Genomic DNA, 19,689 nt, shown 5'->3' with positions numbered 1-19,689 from the left:
TGTTTCCTGCGTGCACTCGGCGAACTCAAAACTCCATTCGTGCGCACATATTTCTTCCCCCGAAGTTAGGGGAAGTTCTTATGAAAAATATGATCCTCCTTTTTTCACCATTTCGAAATTATTTTTAATTGCTTTCATCTCTTTTCTGCAATACGAGAAAAGAGAAAAATGACCAATGCGAAATTTTTACACTCATGCAGATATTGAAAAGGGAAACTGAGGAAAAGAGCAAGTAAGGAAAATCTTAAATATGTATAATAATTCCCAAGGGACTTTAACGTGTTCACTATCAGAGTTCTATATGACCCATATGTGGGTCAGAGCAATGTTAATTATGGTTCCTGACAATATTTTTATCAGATTCTTATTGAATTTTCTAACAGAATATTTTTAGATAAAAAATGTGTACTTATTCTCTTCACTATTTTACAATTGACATTTTTTAGAATCTTAGGAAACTATTGCGTTCTTGAATATAGTACAGAAATAGTTTAGAAGCTTTTTATGGACTGTGAACATATTACGTAGGTAATTGATATGTAATTAGCTTCAAGTCCCAGTTTTCGTTCCACGTGTCTCTTCTCCCCTCCTCTTTTTTCCTTTTGACAAATCACATCGGATCGAACCCCCTTTTTCCTCTCTCTTTCGAACCTCCCTCTTCCTTTGCAATGCAAATGACAAGAAATCCCGAGTTCACCACGGGCCTCTTCACTTCCTACCAAATCGACTTCAATTATTTCCCTCAGATTTCTTCTCTTATTTTCCCTAGTGAAATTTCTCCTATAACTCTGTTCGATTCGTTCCAGTCGCGTGTCACATTTATATTTCAACCTGCACGCAGGCTTTCTTCACAGTTCACGCCACGTATGCACTTACAAATGTATCTAGAAAGCGTGTGGCAAATCGATTCTCTGGATCCTCGCAACTTCCTAACGTCCTCTGTCACTCTTGTGTCAAATGAACTTCACTCGACGAGTATGCTCGGGAGAGCTTGGTCCTCTGACTCTTCTATTTTTGCCAGCGACTATTTTATCGCTGTAACGTTCCTTGAGATCTTAGCAATAGACGTGTGTGTGAAAGTAAGGACAGTATGAGTGTGATATTTTCTGATGAAAAATTTAATAGAAAGGTATAAAGATAGTAATGGTTTAGCAAGTAGTTCGAGAAATTTTCTTCTATTTTACGTCAGAGTTGGTGGTAACTATAAATTGTAGTCCTGGGGAAAGTTTTTCGTTACTACTAATCTCAGTTACCTTCTTGTTCCTTAATACACAGGATGTCTTATCTACGTGTATGTATTATTAGTGTCTCGGAAAAAGTCTCGTGGAATGCATTAGAGATAATGTTTTCCAAAGGACTTCTCGTGGGACATGAATAGAACATACAGGGTGGACCATAATTCACAAAGGGCTTGGAAATTATTATTATAACATGTTTACGTATTAATTCCTTCATTTTACTTTTACTTTACATAAAAAATCAAATAGAAATGTGACAAATACTATTCAGGTGTTCATTTCTAGCTATCTATACACTGAGATCAAAAATTAAAAAATAAATCTCCAACAAAGTATTCCCAGCGTATCAGAGTACCAAAAATTCTGAAAACCCATTTTCTACTAGCCATAATCTGTCTCCCCACCTCGCGTCACGTAAAAGACACCTGCCTAAAATTAATTCATACCACGACTCATATTTATCTTCCCCCTTACAAGCCAGAAGAAAAGCAGACAAAAAAGACCAGCTCCCCAGAATACCCCAGAGATGGTCCAGAATAGCAACGAACCATCATCAACTAGCTACAGTACCCAAAACTCGAAGATGTTCCCCAATTCAGCAAAAATAAGATAAACAAGCGAGAGCCTACTCGAAGCATTCCCTCGAAATTGATTCGGTCTGGCAGTGCAGAATCTCGTTAGTATAAAAATTCTGCCAACTCTTGGCCACGGTCTCCATCCAACCAAGCACGTTCCTCGGCCGATTCCTCGCACGTTCGCTAGGCCTATCACGGAGTTGGTAACTCGCTCCTGCAGCAGAGTACCTGGAGACCTCGGGACGAATCTGAATCCAGGTCGCCCCATTTTGCAATTGGCAATCGGCCTGATCCGCCAATGAAACGTCTGCCAGCGAGTTCCAGTTGTCGAACGCTCTGGCCAGGTCGATCTGTCGGTTGTCGGGTCGCGTTTACCTAGACTTCGCGCGATTCCCTTCTCGTTTCCAAGCCTTTTTGTTCCCCCTGTCTTCTTTTGTCTTCTTTTTTTTTTCTCCCCCCTCTGTCTCTGTCCCAGCCCCTTCTTCCCATTGTCCCGACACGAACCCCCCTGCCCCCTCCGTTCGCTCACGTCAGGGACAATTTTCCCTCCGTGTCTACGTTTTATCAAAGTCCGCTGGAACGAAGGGAATTTCAGATAAAACGCGACATGGATTCTCTGAACGAAGTTCGAAGCGACAGAGACAGGGGCAGGGATTCGAGTCGCGCTGGAAATCGATGCTGGATGTTTCGAATTTCCTGGGGATCGTGTTTAGAACAATTGTTGAATGCCTCCTGCCGTTTACTCTCGTTTCTGCTCGGTTTTAGTCGAGAATGGGTTCAAAATGTGGAATATTCTTTTTTCACGATGAGTCGACGGGAGGATTGTTAGTATGGATTTTAGGATTCGAGGAAGGATTGTTGGGGTAGGAATAAATGGGTTTTTGTTATTCAGTGACTCTGCAGATAGGGACGCGATTGTTCGTAACGAAATGTGCAACACTTTGATGTAGTTTTGAAATGTTCGCTGGGGATTTCTAAAATTTTTGATAGTATAAATTCTACTGTACTGTAAATTTTGCTTCTGCGTATTAAAATATAGTCTTATAAGAAAGATCGTAAAATTTCACGACGATTATTTATGTCACAAAGTCTTCAACAATTATAGAACCTAACTAATTATATAGTGTCCTCATTTCTCAGCATCTTATAAATAATAAACTACCAATATCGTCTATAAATTCAATCCCACAGTTTTTTTACACAAATTAATAACATTCAGACTAAGTCCATTGACTTTGAACAGCAATCATGATTACATTATTATCTTGTCAAAGTGACAAACACAAAGAGTTATACAATAAGAAACGCTTAATCAACGATCCTCTCTTATCATTGCAGAGGAGGACCGCGGAGATAACAGTGGACAGCGGAGAACAGAATGCTGTGTTCGTCCGTATTTCCGGTGAGTGAAACACGTGCTACGTTGAATATTTATCAAGTCACTTTAATTCGCTTTTTAAATCGTTACCTTGATTTGCATACACGTGACGAATTTGAAAATAGGAATAAGAATAAGAAATTAAAATGTCGCCACTCTGTTTAAATAATGCTTTAAACAGCGCCAGTTTGCTTATCGATATTTTGACGTTACATAGTTAACACCGTCGATACATGACTGCATATTAAATGAATTATCAAACAGTGGTGAATTTATGGACACATTCGCGGAAATAGATCGATACAGTACCTGTATTGTTAACGAAGAACATAGAAATTGGTGTTTTGAAAATTGGAAATTATCTGAATATTAACTTATTAATTTGTATAATATATTTGTTAATTTACTTAGAATGCAATTTTATATGTGCAGATATAGGAGGTATTAGGCACTGAATGCAAACTAATTGATTGACCTATTTATTCTGTTATATTTTCATTATTTTTCGTTACTACTCCCATACGACAGAAATGAAAAATTAAATCAAATTAAAATTCCGTTTCTGAAGGCCACCCAGTATATTTAATAACCAGACTGCGTTTTTTTGTATTTTATGCTAATCCGTATTTTCATAAATGTAGGTAAAGAAATGAAATTTAAATTAAAATTTCGTTCTTCCCTCAGAGGCTACAACTTTTACTTTATTTTTTACATTTCGTGTATATTAGCATGTTGCATGGATTCTGCAACTTTTTACAAGTTTAAAGTTCCCATAAATGCAGAAAAATCTGCAGTCTATCGACAACTGTACGAGTCATTAAAAAAGTTCACCTTCTATATTATTTCATATATATAAAATAACTTATATTCCATATTGTATTTTTCACATTACCGTTATTTATTCAAGTAGTTACTTAAAAGCTACAATTTCTTTTGTAACGAAGCTTTACAGTCAATGTACATTTTAATGACACAAATAATTGCTAGAAAAAGTTTCTCTCAAAAGAAACACTCGACATTCAAACATCGTGGCGTAAATTTGAAAAGTATGCAACTTTTAATCGAACGCCGAGTCTCGACATGTAAAATAAAGGTGAATTACCATTTGTTCTCTTTGCCAAAAAAGGAAAGGAGAATTTCAACGTTACCTCGTTGAAATAAATTAAAATGGGTTAATATGCATCAGTATTCACTTTGCACAAAGGGTAGAATGTAAATGTTCCCTAGCTCAGTTGTAATCGTACCGTTATTAGAGCACTGTAAAATACCAACGAATATAAATCGAGCCCTTTGCCTGGGATCTAATCTGATCAAGTTTTCCCCTTTAATGTACATTTCAAGAGCTGCTCCGCTGACGGGAAACCTTTTCGCAATTACAATTTTCATTTGAATAAATACGCGAGGTCATTTGTGCCTTCCGCGAGGATGTTGCGATGCTTTCATTGTACGTCGAACTAATATTTACTGAATTACTAAAAAAGTTACTTTATTATTTGATCATTTCGATGCTGTTATTAGAACAGTTTACACTTTTATCTTGGACAAGTTTGTTCGAGAAGATTTGTAAATTATTATCGTGGGATTAATTGTTTGTTCTTACTTCTTAAGTACACAGTTTTTTATACACAGTTTTACTTAAGTACACAGTTTTTTACTTTTTTCTGTTGCATTTTTGGTGGAAACTCAACTAGTATACTGACTATAAAAAATGTGTAAGAAATGAATAAGAAGGTTTAAAAAATTGACTTTAGACATATGAAATTTGGAAATCTGAGACTTTGAAAATTTCAAATTTTGAATATTTCAGAATTTAAATGTGGAAAATTTAAATACTTGAGTATTTGAATATTTAAAAATTTTGAATACTTGAAAATTTGAATATTTGAAATTTTGAATTTTTGAATTTTTGAAATTTTAAAACTTCTGCTACTGAAAAATTAAAATATTTCAATATTTTTATATAAAAATATAAAAAAATCTTTGAATTCGCAAATCTCCAGTGGCTTTTTATCCTTTTCAATTTTTTGGATAAAAACCCAATCAAATCATCCCCCTGTGGAAAAGGAGAACCTACTACTCTACCATATAAAAACAGAAGAGCCTCAATTGATTGATAGCAGAATAGATTTAGCGTGTCAGCGAACGTCGTAGCAAATTAACGTACAGCAGAAGAATGATCAGGATGAATGGAGAAAAAATGCTAACAATAAGGCCGTGTTGCGTTCGCCTCGGCGTCACACTTCGATTAGAAAAATCTCACGACGTAGAAAGAGAAACGATGAACGCGGCAGTCGTCGCGTTTTCTGCCGAGCCTCTGATAAAAGATAAACGACCCCTCGACGTTTCATGTATTTGTCTTTCCTAACGAAATGTCGTCTATTCGCCTGTCAGTTTCTGTCGAACGTGGACGTGGTCTATACGATAGTTTACGCTTCAAATCGTTCACCACTTCCGCCATTTTGTTTTTCTGTTGAATTATGGAAGGAAACGTGATACTCGAACGTTTTGATAGCGAAATCGGAAACGAGTGACGTGAATTGCGTTTCCTACACGTCAATAAACGCTCGAATCGTTGTTATTTCTTTCCATTAAGCGCTTTACAACTGACGAGAGTTCGTGACATTAAGTATGTCGCATGTTGTTCATACAAATTAAGACTGTTTAATTTTACAGAGGATCGTTTAATTTTATTCTTTTTTTTTTTTTTTTACTGGTAACGATCTCCTCGCCAAATGTCTTTTTTATATTCTCTTTGTACTTTCAAATTGAAGACAATTGTGTGTGCAAAGAAACAAATTATAATGGATAATGAGAAGAGGGTTTTAAAAGGTAAGAAACATGACTTCCGTGGAGCGTCTTAATTTGAATCAATTTCTTATTCCATCAAGAACGATCTCAACCGACGTCTTCTTGGTTCAAGTTTCATCAGAAGTAGTTTCATTCTATCCTCGTGGCAAATGCTTTTTTGACACTCTTCCGCTGAGAATATAGGGTTTCCCTATTGATTTCTTCCGGTTCAGCCAGATGCTCCATAGCGTTTATATCTGAGGATTAGGATAGGCTTTTCATTGATAGGGGAAGATACAGGAGATCCCCTTTTCGATTGTTCAAATGCAGATTTTTGGATATTCGTTATAAAATTATAAAATACACTACACTCGATTCTGGATCGTTCACTTTTTTCCGAGTTTGCGTTTCTGTAAAGGGACTCAGGTCCAAGGTTACATCGAGGCCACATTATCACGGGTCGTTGAACATCCCTTTACATGTATAATGTATGATAATAGCTATAAAAAAGGAAGAACATACTACTTTCACTATTGCGCAATTTTTTAAAATGGAATGTAGTATACATTTACAGCATATCTATATTCAACAGAAAGTAGAATACAAATATTCAATTTTTAAACGTAATAAAGAATGAAAATCAAATACGGTAGGATCTCGATTAACTCTTCAAAAATTCAGAGGTTTAGATATTCAAATTTTTAATTCAAAAATTTGTAAAGTCTTCAATTTTCTGAATTCCTCTTCCTAAAGATTAGTATTTGTATCTTAAAAGACTCTATCTTGGTATGCTAAGGGTTGAATAGCTTACATGAAGCTCTGATACACCCTCACGACGACTAATGTTATTATCACTACAGAATACTACAATTAAATCATACAGATCTGTGACCCTTTTAGACATTGCACTCCTCTTTCGTTATCATTACACTAAACAACAGCAACCCTGAATAAAAGAGTCTGCAAATAACTCCTTACCATCGTGCTAAACTGACCCAACTATAATCATATTAACTCATACTGAACAATGATAATTATAATATAGACAGAGCTTAAATTCAACAAAAATAGATTCTGATCAATCTTTGGACTCTCTTCTGCACTCTCAGATACAAAATTAAGATCCAGTCGACCAAAGCTCTCCAATGCAGAATTCTGCAAGTCAGCGCAAGTGCATCCTTTTATTAAACCAACAGAATCCTCAACAAAACCGTATTCTCTAGGCAACGCTTAAACAGCCATTCGCAGCTTCATATTTCTTCCGCAGAAGACGCTCGAAAAACAAGCAACTCGCGGCGCATAGCACGCAGCCGAGGTACGCAAAGGATTGAGAGTGACTCTTGCCAGTTACTGGCACGCTGGTGGAAAACAAACGAGGCAGAAAAGGAAACTAAGCGATAACCTCGATGAAATTTACGCGTCATAAAGTCTGCCGTATTCTTTGACCGATAACACTTACAGCTGCAATTAGGTTAATTAGACAGCGACGGCGACAGTGAACGTGTCACGAAAGAGCTACGACGATACGCTCGCGTTTTAGCTCGACTCCTTACGATCTGACACCTTTTTTTCTCTCTCTCTCTGGCGCTTCACTTCCACGTGTTCACGGCAGCAGGCGCAAATTAAAGCGTGTCGTCTTCATTTCGCGCGGGGTTCGCGAGCCCCAGCGCGTTTAGAAGCGCGCATTTTCGCGCTGATGAATTTCAACCTCATTATGGCTGGCCCGAAAAGGTCGAAGCAGCCGTCTGTGATCTGTTGCATGGCTAATTGTGGATCCCTCCTCGCTGATGGAACGAAGTATGTAGGTGGAAAGTGATGAATTTCAGAGGGATGGGTAGAGTATTCTAGTGTATCTGCATTGGATATTTTAGTTTTTGTAGGAGTATTTGAAGGGGTGGGTTTAGATCGACGCTTTGAGGGTGAGTTGGTAATTATTCTCGATGTACCTATCTATAAATTTTATTTCGATACAAGTAGACAATCGATATTGATATTATTTTTTAGCATAGTCCTTGAGCTATTCAATGTACTTGGTTCATCGTTGAGAAAGCTTTTTATGCCTCTAAAGATTAGATTTTTGACTGAGAAAGAGTCATGCATAATTGTTACTGTTCTGAGCCAAGATGTGGAGTAAATAATGTTACTTATAGGGTCACTCAATTATTACAAAATATTATGAGAAATATCCTGGTTTTATGGAATAAGTAGAATACCCCCTTTCATACACAGACGTCTTATAATACACTATTTCTGCAACTCCTTTCTAAATTATTTCATTTTCGATGATTCTTATCTTCAACAAAGCAAAAGCAACTTACCAACACAAAAATTAATTTCAAAAATTAATTTTCCTCAACCAAAAATTACAGTATCTTGAAAATATAATGAATTGCACTTATATTCAGCCAAAATTCAAAGTCAATTTTCCCAAAAATGAAGCAATACACCAAAAAAATTATATTTTGCAATCTTAATTTACTTTCTCAGCCAAAATTAATCTCCACTAATTTTCTCTCCATTCTCAACCTCAATTTTGAGACCCGCCCCAAAGAATATAAGACTAAAGTCTAAAATAATAGAGAAAGATTGTAACCTCCTGTCCATAAATCACGAATTTCTGCGAGTCAAAGAGCGATCCAGATCCAACAGACTCAATAAAGCATAGTTGCCCCTTCCATTGTCAAACGTATTCGTTCGACCCATTAATAGAAACGAAAGGTCGTTCCAAGTGTTTCATAGACGTCTGTGTCAGTGTGTGTGCTTGCATTTGCATGAAAAGAAACACTGTAATCATATAATCGACGGTACACGTCGTAATGCCGAATAATAAGATGTCGCAAGCCGAGTACCCCACGAATTGTGCAACAGAAATTATTAGCAGAGGCAGGATGCACGTATCAAGTGACTGCCGCGTTTAGCGCGGTGTTGCAATCGAGTCGCTTGACAATGCTTTCTAACCGAGGAGACTTACGTTACGCAAGCGCGTAATTACAAAGGAAAACATCTTCGTTTTCTTTTTTATTTTTCTTCCTTTTTCATTAAACACTGAGCATGCATCTTCACTGTTTCTTGGAAGATTCTTGGAAAGGTGAATTAAGGAAAGCAGATTGAGAGGTGAATAGATTACTCAAAATGGAATTAGGGTGGAATTAGGTAATTAAGAAGAAAATGAAATCTTCGAGAAACGTAATTTGAGTTATGAGACATTGAGAAAGATGAAAGAGAAAGGTTGTGTTAGAGGAACTGACACAAGGAAGTGGTAGAATTGTATGTACACTGCCTCAGAAAAGTGACTAACTTTGACAGACGATAACTCCGCGAAAAATTGTCTTAGTATCACGATTTTTCTTTTAAATTAAAGCCTAAAGTCCTTACTTTAAGATACTACATCTCGATTTTAAATGTAATACACTGCTACTACTGTAACTGTTTAAATACGAGGGCACGTTTTCCATATAAAAAATAGCAAAGTTTGACGAAATGTACGTACTAGCAAAAATTTTTTTCGGGAATTTCATTTAGAGCAGCATAAAGTTGGAACCTTTCCCTTTAATTTTAAAAAAAGAACAAGTCGCTGCGATTTTTTTTCACAAAGTTACAGCATTTTAAAGCAACCCTTGTATTTTTGTCATTTAAGGGGGAAGTTGTAGATATATCTTTAAAATGGTATTTTAAGTTTCAGTATTATATGTTGCTTCTTCTTCTTGGTTGAAAATCTTTTGCTTCTAAATAGCAGAGATCTGTAGTTCAAGATAGTATTCTTGAAGCTAAAATTGTTCAGTAGAATGAGACAGAGTGAATCAGTAGATTAAGATAGTCGGGCGTAAGACTTCGTTAGCCGCAGTAGTATAATAATACTAACGTAAGAATTAGTAGACTTTACCTTCTCGAACTACATACTAGTAAAAGAAAAAATGCTAAATACATTTATATCTAGTAACTACCAGTAGACGTGCTCGGTTAAAATTATGGCTTTGAGGACAGCACACGAAGCTATTTGCGAGGAAACAGGTAACTTTATTTTAACGTTCAGTTTAGAAATAAAAAGACCTTGAAGATTTAAAAATAAAAATCATTCGATATTTTGAATATTTGAATATTTGAATATTTAAAATTTTGAATATTTGAATATTTAAAAATTTGAATATTTAAAAATTTGAAAATTTGAAAATCAAAAATCGTTCACATTGAGATAAAAACAGTAATGGCGATACTATATACAACCATACCCAGTACTCTCCACACAAACTTCAAACTTTTTGGCGCCCTCGAACTCACACCTCCACCACATCGCCATCACAAATATCAATTTAAACGTACATTACCGATACATCGAAATATCCGTAACAAGTCGACTAACAATTTATAATGAAATAATTGCTCGCGACAGTTTTACGACTAATAAATTGCCGCGAATTACCATAGCCACGCAAATCCTACCTCTTCTGTTCCGTTTCAGTCTTGCCAAGCGACACTTCGTGCCATTCTCACCCGTCCCCCCTCCCCTGGCACGCATTAATCTTGCCACTGTACACGATTTCATGTACAATTAGCCGTGTTTATAATTCATCGAAGATCGATCTCGGCGCGTTTAAACGGTTGACCTTAGAGCTCCGTAATTAGACGCGATTGTTACACAAGCACGGAGGCCAGCATCGGGATCGTGACGACGAATCTCTAAACCACCGATGGCTCTCGAGCCCAATGCCAACGAGGGCGAGATCCGTTATTATTACCGTTCTTGTTTATAGGCGATCGTAATCAACGACGGTCTGAAAATAACCGCGCCGCGTTAAAATTACAACGCGCCGCTGCATTTCCGCGTGCCCCGTGCACGCAGCTAATTAATTTAAATGCGTCCGCTGTCTCTGTGCATGCACGCGCATAGATCAGAGCCGCTGGACGCACGTGGACAGGACGTTTATAGACGCGACGCCTAGGTTTGCATTTAGCGGGTCGTTAAACGGGGAGCCGAGGAGGAAGTTGGGAAAACGTGGTGGGTCAGGAATGGTGCATGTGTCAGAGAACGTTTTCTGATAACTTTTCTGTTGTTCAAACCTGTGGAAGATTATGTACAGGGTGTTACAAAGCTGGTAGTGTCGGTAGAAAGAGGGTGATTCTATGAATATGAAGAAATAAGTCGAAAATGAAGAATACAATTTTTTAACGAAGCTTAATGTTGAATATAATTAACTTTCCATTTTTTCTAATCAGAGAGGTCCCTCGAAGGAAAGTCATAATTAATAGAGGATTGCTTATCTACTTCTTCGTATTTGAAAAAGAAGAATTTAATAGTTACGTCTCAGGTAATTGACTCGATACTCGCTCAGAACCCAGTAGTTCAACAATGATTTTAAAGCACCTATTTATTTTCCTATTGTATGATATAGTGAGACATCTAAACTTATTCTGTGATCAATTTGAGAAAGTTCCAGTGAAACTATATTACTATTTACTAAAGTGATCTACTGGATACTGACCAAGTACCAGGTCAACTACTGTGCTCCACTCAAGGAGTAATCCCCAAAGGATATGCAGATCTAATTGCTCAGAGTGGAAGAAAACACGCCCAGTCTCACACATACGATTCGCCACAGTAATCACACACACGCAATGTACACCAAACGATCCCTCTTGCCCCTGTACCTCAGGGATCATCTCCTGAGCGGAACACAGTGCCTCATCAGTGTCACAATCGTGCTAACCAATTTTCTGAACGATTTCTTGCAGAAAGCGCAGCGCTACCAACGTCAGGTGTGCCAGCGACGTTAACCGAGGTCCACGATGAACCGACAACGGAAACAGCGTTCAGGCGTTTGTCGGAGGCGGACCGAATCCTCCTGGAGAGTTTGGATATCGGTCATTCCAGGCCCAGGCCCACCGGTCGATTCCTGACAATGCACAAGAGACGCCGTAAGAGGCTTACTACGAGATCCTTAACTCAGGAGCCGGGTATCCTGGACGACATTTTCCATGGCCTGGTTCAGGTAAGCCGTTGATCGTCGGATATCAATTTTATACATTCCCACAATGGACCTGGTCCCGAAGAATCGTATCAATCCCCTGAAGAGCCGAGTGTATTTACTGCGAGTCGTCAGGACATCTGGCATCATTTCCTAATTATATTTTAAAGTGGCTGAGAGGTCCTATCGATCGAGCCTCTTACAATTAGTTCCATTTATTATTCAATTTCACGCGAACGTTTGCGGTGAAATTCAAAAGTACACGTAAAAACAGCGTTTTTATTTTATTTAGGACCATTTTAGTGACTATTGTTGGCAACCTTATCTCCTCGTTATCGTTCATTTGTTTAAATTACTGGCAAACTACAGTGTTTAATTACTGTGGCATGACTTCACAAAATATGCATTGATAACATTTTTTTTTAGATACTGAGTGGATTGGAATTGTTTTGTAGGAAGTTTAAAAAAGAATTATTAGCAATATTAATAAGTTCTATTTGTAGAATGGCATAGTAGTTGTAGCAAGTCTGAAGAATTCAAATTATTTCTTCTTTTCTTTTTTCAATTTTTACTGAATTTGTTTCTCGTAGAACATCTTGTATAACAGTGTGGTAATAAAATAATTAGCACGAGTGTTTTAAAAATGCAATTTTTATCCCGTTGATCTATCGTTGATCCACTGCTCACTCGTTCCATCAGTTTATCCGGATCATTAGATTGGAATAAAAAAAATCAGTTAATTAAAATCTTCAGCTGATCGGATCAATAAAATCCAAACTGGTTAAAGGACTTAACTGTTAGATAATTGAAGCGGAAAACCGATGATAGCGGTCGAACGATCAGAACCTTTGAGCGTTTTAATCGGTTAAATGCTAATGCAACATTACTGGTCAGAAATGATGGTGACACGGTGTAGGAAAGTCACTAATTCTGTTTAGAAGCAAATTTACACGTTCATGGGTGCACGTGTCTCCCCAACAGAGCAAAATTATTCCTGTATCTACCTTAACTAACGATAAAGAAGTTCGATTAATTTCCCCCCAACTGTTACTCGAGAGCCACATAAATATTTAACTAAAAAATTGAAACTTTAGTAACAGTGTTATCGAAACTTTCTATATTACCCATAAATTCCACAAAATGGATCATGAACTATTTTGTCGACGATATAATTACTCTTTTAAGGAGAATTCTCAAGAAGAATTCTCACCTACAATGAGATAAATAGTACATTCTAATATAATTGTTTTACAATTACTGAAAAATTATTTAGTTATAAACTATATAGTTATTTCGTTATACTAAAAAGTCGTTTACTTATAAATAAAAAGAATAATCATAAGAAAGAATTTTTTGTTCAGAAAAGATTCTTCAAATTTAAAAAAAAATGGACTTGGGTTACTCTAACATTAAATTACAAAATTCAGTCGCTTCTTAGACAGTACCACAATAAATCTGCATAATCCCACTGCGCAATGCTCATTTGACAATGCTACATAATGAATGATACAGCCAAGGGCCTTCTCTCACGCATTCCGATGCGTGTTCCTCTGCAACTTACTTTTACTTTTGTCGAAGTAGGTACGTGCTGTGCTCGCTCATTACTTATCCGTTTAAACCGCACGAAAGAGTTTGATTAGCAGGACTACGTCACGCCAGGGCTTTAATGATTTATCGTACGCCCGAGAAATGGACGATACATGTTACTCCCGCCGCGATTGCACCGTGCCCTGGGACACGTCCCGACCCACTATGCCCCAGCGAGACTATTCACCAGTGCTGATCTATTATGCTTTGATGATTTGTTGCAGTGCGTGTTGCAAAAGGCCGGAAACTGGCGGTTTAATGCGTTCACGCTCGAAACTGTGACAGGAGGTAATTATGAAACTATAATTATATTTATATTTCTGCAGTAATTGCCTTCAGAAATTCCATCGACTTCATTAATAATTGTTTCTAGTTACTCAAGATATTAACAATGATAGAATTTTATTTCGTTTACAATTGTGGTTGTAGGTCTTCAATCGTTAACAATTTAGCATACAAAATCTGCTCTCTTCGATCTAGTATCTTTTCAGTTAACTTAGATCCCTTTTGAAACCACTTATCATCGTATCATCGAAGGCAGGGACTACCAAAACTATTCACATTGCTCCACAATTCGAGCCATACGAATTCACGAATTTTTACTTAATCTCATCCATCCAAAGCAATCAAATCAATACAGAATCTTCCCCTTCTCGTTACTAAAACTACATATAAACGCTTAAAACGATACCACATCTCGCCCCCGCCATTCCACGTTCACAATAAGAGCGCTCCCAATACCGCAATGACAAATTTCCGTGCAAGAATCGCTGCAGCGACCCAATACGTGCTGGCGTGTCATGATTTATTCGAGTCGCATCGAAGGAGACCAAGAAGCACGATATTTACGAGCAGCAGCGTCTTCGGCTCGCTAACACCGCCATTAATCCCGCTCCTGTGCATCGTCCTGTAAAAATTCATGGGGACAATGCGCAGAACGATTCTCCGCGGTCGCGAAATTTGAATTTTAAAAGATGTCGCCGAGTCGCGGGTGCAATTCGATATAAATAAAAACACGGATTCCACGAGGCTCGGCGGGGTGGATCGTGGATGAGGGTGGAAGGGGGAATGACGATAGAATCCATTAGGAATGCAAGAAGGGGCTTCCGTTCCCGGCCCCGCTCACGCGCCATCATTATCCTCGTTTTTTCTCCTTGGAGTTTCCCTCGCCTCCGACGATGGTTACTCGCGTTACCATTATTCCTCGTGCCCGTGTTTCAGCACGACGACACGCAGGCTTGGCTTACACTTGGACCTATCCCCTGTCACGTCTGCATTTGATTTCCAGGTCGTTCGCTGCCAGTATTATGCGTCCACCTTTTCCATTGGTACGGGCTCCTGCAACATTTCAACTTGGACGTGGTCACGGTGTGGAAGCTGTTCGGTAAGAGAACGGTCGAGGCAGCGTTAGGCTCTGGCGAATGTTTGGAGATACGAATGAAGCTTCTGGGAGAGATGGATACTTAGAAAGAGTCTAAACAGTATTTGTATTTTCGGTATTTATGCAGAAATTTTAAGGGGTGACTCTATATACCAAAATAAGACGAAAATAAAAAGTAGGGAAATTGTATTTGAAGCTTTCAGAGGTACTAAGAATGTCTAAAAGTCTCTGACTAGTCTAAACTGTGTGTCTGACTTGAGACTTATTCTACTTCCGATGTGCATCAGCTGGCTTAGCATATCATAGTAAGTAGAATAGGTCTAAAGTCAGACATCCCTTAACATTTCTGACACCTCTTATGGAACAGCCTGTATAATAACATTATATAGAAAAATAGCATGTTAGTAGAGACTTAGAGGCTGTTTCATTTAACTTCTTGAGGTCATGGTGCCAGTTTTTGATTATCATAGAAATGTGGCTCGCAGAATTAACTCGAGTCTTATTTCGACGACACTTTGCAGAAATTCGCAACACCTGCTCCGTTCGAATCTGTTTCATTCAGAATATTAGAACAGCATATGGCAACGTTTACTTAGCGCCTTTGCGGCATTGAACGATTATTTCCAGCAATATCTCTCTGTTTCCCCTCGGTATCGGTCCCTGTCGGTTCCTAATATCGCGAGGGAAGGCAGAATCCCATTGGTCCTATTAATAATTGTTATTCTCTTTTCACACGAAATTTTTACGTCATCGTTAAGCTGAAATACAGGCCGGAAGCTATTCGTCACCATTAAATATTCAAAAGGGGGGGGAGAGTAGAGCAACTGAGAGAAACGGCCCCCTTAACGCGATGTGTTCGTATTTATAGACCGCCGTGACGCTTATTATTTATTTATTCTATGTAAGATTTCCATACAAACAGAATTTATGCATTACCGCGCATATAAGAGGCAATGGTGAATATTTAAACTCTCTCTTTCTCTTGGTTGACTAAAACAAACTGCAAGATGCAAATTGTAGCTATCATTCGCAGCAACTGGGAACGATAATGACTCGAGAGATTTTTCAATTTTTCTGATTGAGGGGATCTGAGTTGAGGAGTGATTACATTTAGAGTAATCAAAAGTTGCTTTAAATTTTTACTGACGAATGTAATTAAATTAGTGTCACATTAATAGATTTCTTGAGGAAGTTAGATAGATGTTCACGATTTTGCCATGCTAATCTTTGGGGCATTGTACAATTTTCTAAATATCTATTTAGTAAGTTTTTCAAGTGTTTCTCAAATAGTTTAGGGCCTTACATGGCGCTTGGTATAAATTAATATCTGTTCACCAAAAGTACCTGGTCCCTTAAAAAATACCTGTTTACCAAATGTATCTATTTGGCAAAAGTGCCTATTTATCAAAGGTACCTGTTCAAATGTGCCTCTTCGCCAAGGTGTACCTGTTCACCAAGGCACCTGTTCACCAAGGTGCCTAACCCAAGATGATCATGAATTTCTTATGAACAGTGAAATTGTGCACACCTACTACCGTATTTATTGTTAAACATAACTTCTTTTTGAAGTTATTTTCGTCCGACCTCTCAGTACGACTATTTAGACTACCGCTAACTGAAGATATCTCTGCTCAGAACAACAACCGAGGAACTTCATTCTTATCTCTCAATATGTATCTTGGAAGATGAACGTTTCGTTTCAAATCCTCGCCTAATCAAAGAACACACAAAAACAATGTTTAATCATGCTTATTGAATTCCAGCGTTCATCGAGGAGGGTTATCACAGTACAAATCCTTACCACAACAGTATACACGCGACGGATGTGACTCAGGCGATGCACTGCTTCCTCCAAGAGGAAAAAGTGAGTAGTGACCCTCGGCGATTCGAATGAAACAGGATTGAAGAGCGTGCATTATAAATTTACAGATTAGGACGCACTTAACCAACTTAGAAATTATGGCTTCGCTGATAGCCGCGGTGACGCACGATCTGGATCATCCAGGCGTCAATCAGCCGTTCCTCGTCGCCACAAGCAATCATTTAGCTGCTCTCTACCAAGTGAGTAGATTGCCTGTGTTGAAATGTTCGATAAAATTCGTAAGAGATCCTCCTAAAAACAATTTGCAACTAATTATAGAACACGTCGGTTCTTGAGAACCATCACTGGAGGTCGGCGATAGGGTGTCTCTTGGAGAGCGGCGTCTCAGATCAACTTCCGGCCAGCGTGAGGCCGGAACTTCAAAGACACATCAGCTCGCTGATTCTGGCGACAGATATAACGCGACAGCAAGAGTTTCTTATCCGGTTTAAGGTAAATTTTAGAAACTTAGGTCTTTTCCTAGTGCTACAGAGTGTTCTAGGGGTGGGGGAAAACTTAAAGAGTGATATGCGCCTCTCGAGCCACAGTCTTGCCACCATTTCATCTAAAATCTAAAAAGTGGTAAAATTTGCCTAAAAAACAATTTCGTTATTCTTGATTTTCCCCTCACTTTAAAATCTAGTCACCCTTTCAATATCCTCCCTTTTATAACCAGGCACTCTCGTACATCTCAACGAATACTAAAATTAACTTCTTTCATTTGTCCTCAGCACTACTTGGATGAGAACCGTCTGGAGATGAAGCGCGCGGAGGATCGGCATTTCATTCTGCAGATAGCGTTGAAGTGCGCGGACATATCGAACCCGTGTCGCCCTTGGGACATCTCGACGAAATGGTCGTACAAAGTATGCGAGGAATTCTTTCGGCAAGGTGATTACGAGCGTCGTCTGAACCTCCCAGTGACGCCATTATGCGATCGGCATACCACTAGCATACCAAAGATACAAGTTGGATTCTTCAAATTCGTCGTGACACCGCTGTACGAGGAGTGGCACCGTTTCCTCGGCGACGGACTCAGCGTGTCTCTGATGGAGCATCTGCGTGCCAACCAGAAGAAATGGGAAGCCTTGATCCTGCAAGAGACAGCTGAGGAGACAGAAACTGAGATCTCGGAGCTGGAGGAAGCGGAAGACGCAGTCAGCTCAGTGGACGACCCAGCAGCTGACGAAGACACAGCAAGCATAGACCTACTGATACCAGCAGCCTACGTCCAGTCCTCTCGAATGCAGAGCCTCCCAGGGCGAGTTGGTCTCGATCGCGTCGGGAGACGCCATTCCGTGCCACTGAGCGTTTCGAAGCCACTAACGCTGCTTCCTCGCACCTCTGCGAGGAGAGAAAGCTTGCCCACCGAGCAGAGCAACAAGACAAAGAATCTTCTTCTCAAACTGGAAGACCAAAGCCTTCTCGAACCCAGCTCGCTGTCTCTGCTCTCCTCCAAGAGCAGCATACAATCCACATCCCCCTGCGCTAACAAAACCGAGAGACCAGTCAGCGCAGAGAGTCTCCTGCCTGAAACGAGCATAGCCAGCATCACAAACAGCGCCGAGGCGTCTAGACTAAGCTCTGTCTTGCAGCCAGATAATCAGAAAGGCTCGCAATCGAAGCAACTAACAAGGCAGCAGACTTTCCCTCCTCTCCAACCGTATGTCAGAATGAGATACTTGTCTGCCACTGCAGAGATGTCACAGTGTTACTCTCAGATCTTGATGGAAGCTGAAAGCTCGAGTTCTTCTTCTTGCTCGGTGAAGGACAAGTCCTGCTCGGATGGCCACTGTGGTACACCTCCAACGAACGACCCAGACTCGCATATGAAAGGCAGTGGCGTGAAGATATTGAAGGAGTCGCATTCGGTGGACGTGACAAGCAAAAGACGAGGCTCGGTTATTACTGAGCTGTGCAGACAGAAGAGCGATGCTTCTTCGATTATCGAGCATCCGCGACGCCATTCGGTGCAGACTATTCGTATAGAAGACACGAGTCTTAAGAACAGGCTCAAGCGACCTGCCTCTGCTCAAGGATCAGACTCCACGCAGATATTCTACGCGTCGTTGACTGGTGTACGCGACAAGGAGACTCGTATAGAAACTGTGGAGTCCAAGGATAGCGTGTCTTCGAAGGTGAATCCAGAGATGGAGAAGTCGACGTGTGACGATCCACGGACTACAGTAATATCCTCTTGTAAATCGGAGCAGTGTAGTTCTATGCAGGTCGCGAAAGCAAAGTGCGCCGATTCTGAATTACGAAGATACTCAACTCCTGTGCCAGAAACTAAGACAATAATCGATACCGGTGGTAGACGATTTACCACGATACCAGTGTCTTCGGAACTTACCACGCATAAAGTGTTTTTCATTGGTAGCCCGCCAGACTCGCCGCCACTCATCCAAAGCATATCTTCGTCGAGCGACAGTGGTAGTGAGCCGAGGAAAGGTAGTAGTGATTCGAATAACGAAACTGTTTCTACTGGTAGTAAACGGGACTCTGATCCTGTAAAGGAGAAGAGTTCGAAGATTGCCAAATTGAGCCTCGACGTGCAGATGAAGGAGAATGTGGATCCACGGGCGGTGGAGGATCCGAAAGGGATTAGTTTGAGTCGAAAAGGAAGTCAGGTAAAATTGTTTTTTTTTTTTTTTTCATGTATACATGTGCATGTAAATTAAATGCAGTACATGTGGTGTAACACAGTGCTGTTCAAGCGAGGGCTCTCCCATTCCTGGAAACCACGCGACGCTATAAAGGCTGGCGTGATATGTTAGTGTCCTTGTTTATAAGAAAGCTTAGACACTACAAGCGACGTATCATATGTCACGTATGTGTTAGCGGATCAACAGAATGATTGGAAGGGGAGAAGCAGATGGGTGAGGGACCCCTGCGCTTGTCAGTACTGGTGTAACAGAA

General features: G+C 39.4%; 1 protein-coding gene across 4 annotated transcripts in view; it reads left to right on the top strand.

Moving 5' to 3' along the window:
- LOC143188861 (uncharacterized) overlaps positions 1 to 19,689 on the top strand; it is a 92,635-nt gene that overhangs the window by 68,748 nt on the left and 4,198 nt on the right. For all 4 annotated transcript variants that reach the window (XM_076393350.1, XM_076393347.1, XM_076393351.1 and 1 more), the window contains 8 exons: positions 3,152 to 3,215; positions 11,709 to 11,965; positions 13,753 to 13,816; positions 14,817 to 14,912; positions 16,673 to 16,773; positions 16,839 to 16,970; positions 17,050 to 17,223; positions 17,502 to 19,400. In XM_076393350.1, coding sequence (XP_076249465.1) covers positions 3,152 to 3,215; positions 11,709 to 11,965; positions 13,753 to 13,816; positions 14,817 to 14,912; positions 16,673 to 16,773; positions 16,839 to 16,970; positions 17,050 to 17,223; positions 17,502 to 19,400 — 2,787 coding nt within the window. The remainder of the gene's footprint in view (positions 1 to 3,151; positions 3,216 to 11,708; positions 11,966 to 13,752; positions 13,817 to 14,816; positions 14,913 to 16,672; positions 16,774 to 16,838; positions 16,971 to 17,049; positions 17,224 to 17,501; positions 19,401 to 19,689) is intronic.

This window comes from Calliopsis andreniformis, chromosome 3, assembly GCF_051401765.1.
Source record: "Calliopsis andreniformis isolate RMS-2024a chromosome 3, iyCalAndr_principal, whole genome shotgun sequence".
NCBI classification, from domain to species: Eukaryota; Metazoa; Arthropoda; class Insecta; order Hymenoptera; family Andrenidae; genus Calliopsis; species Calliopsis andreniformis.
The sequence above is the reverse complement of the archived record's forward strand: the minus strand, read 5'-3'. Positions and strand labels throughout refer to the sequence as shown.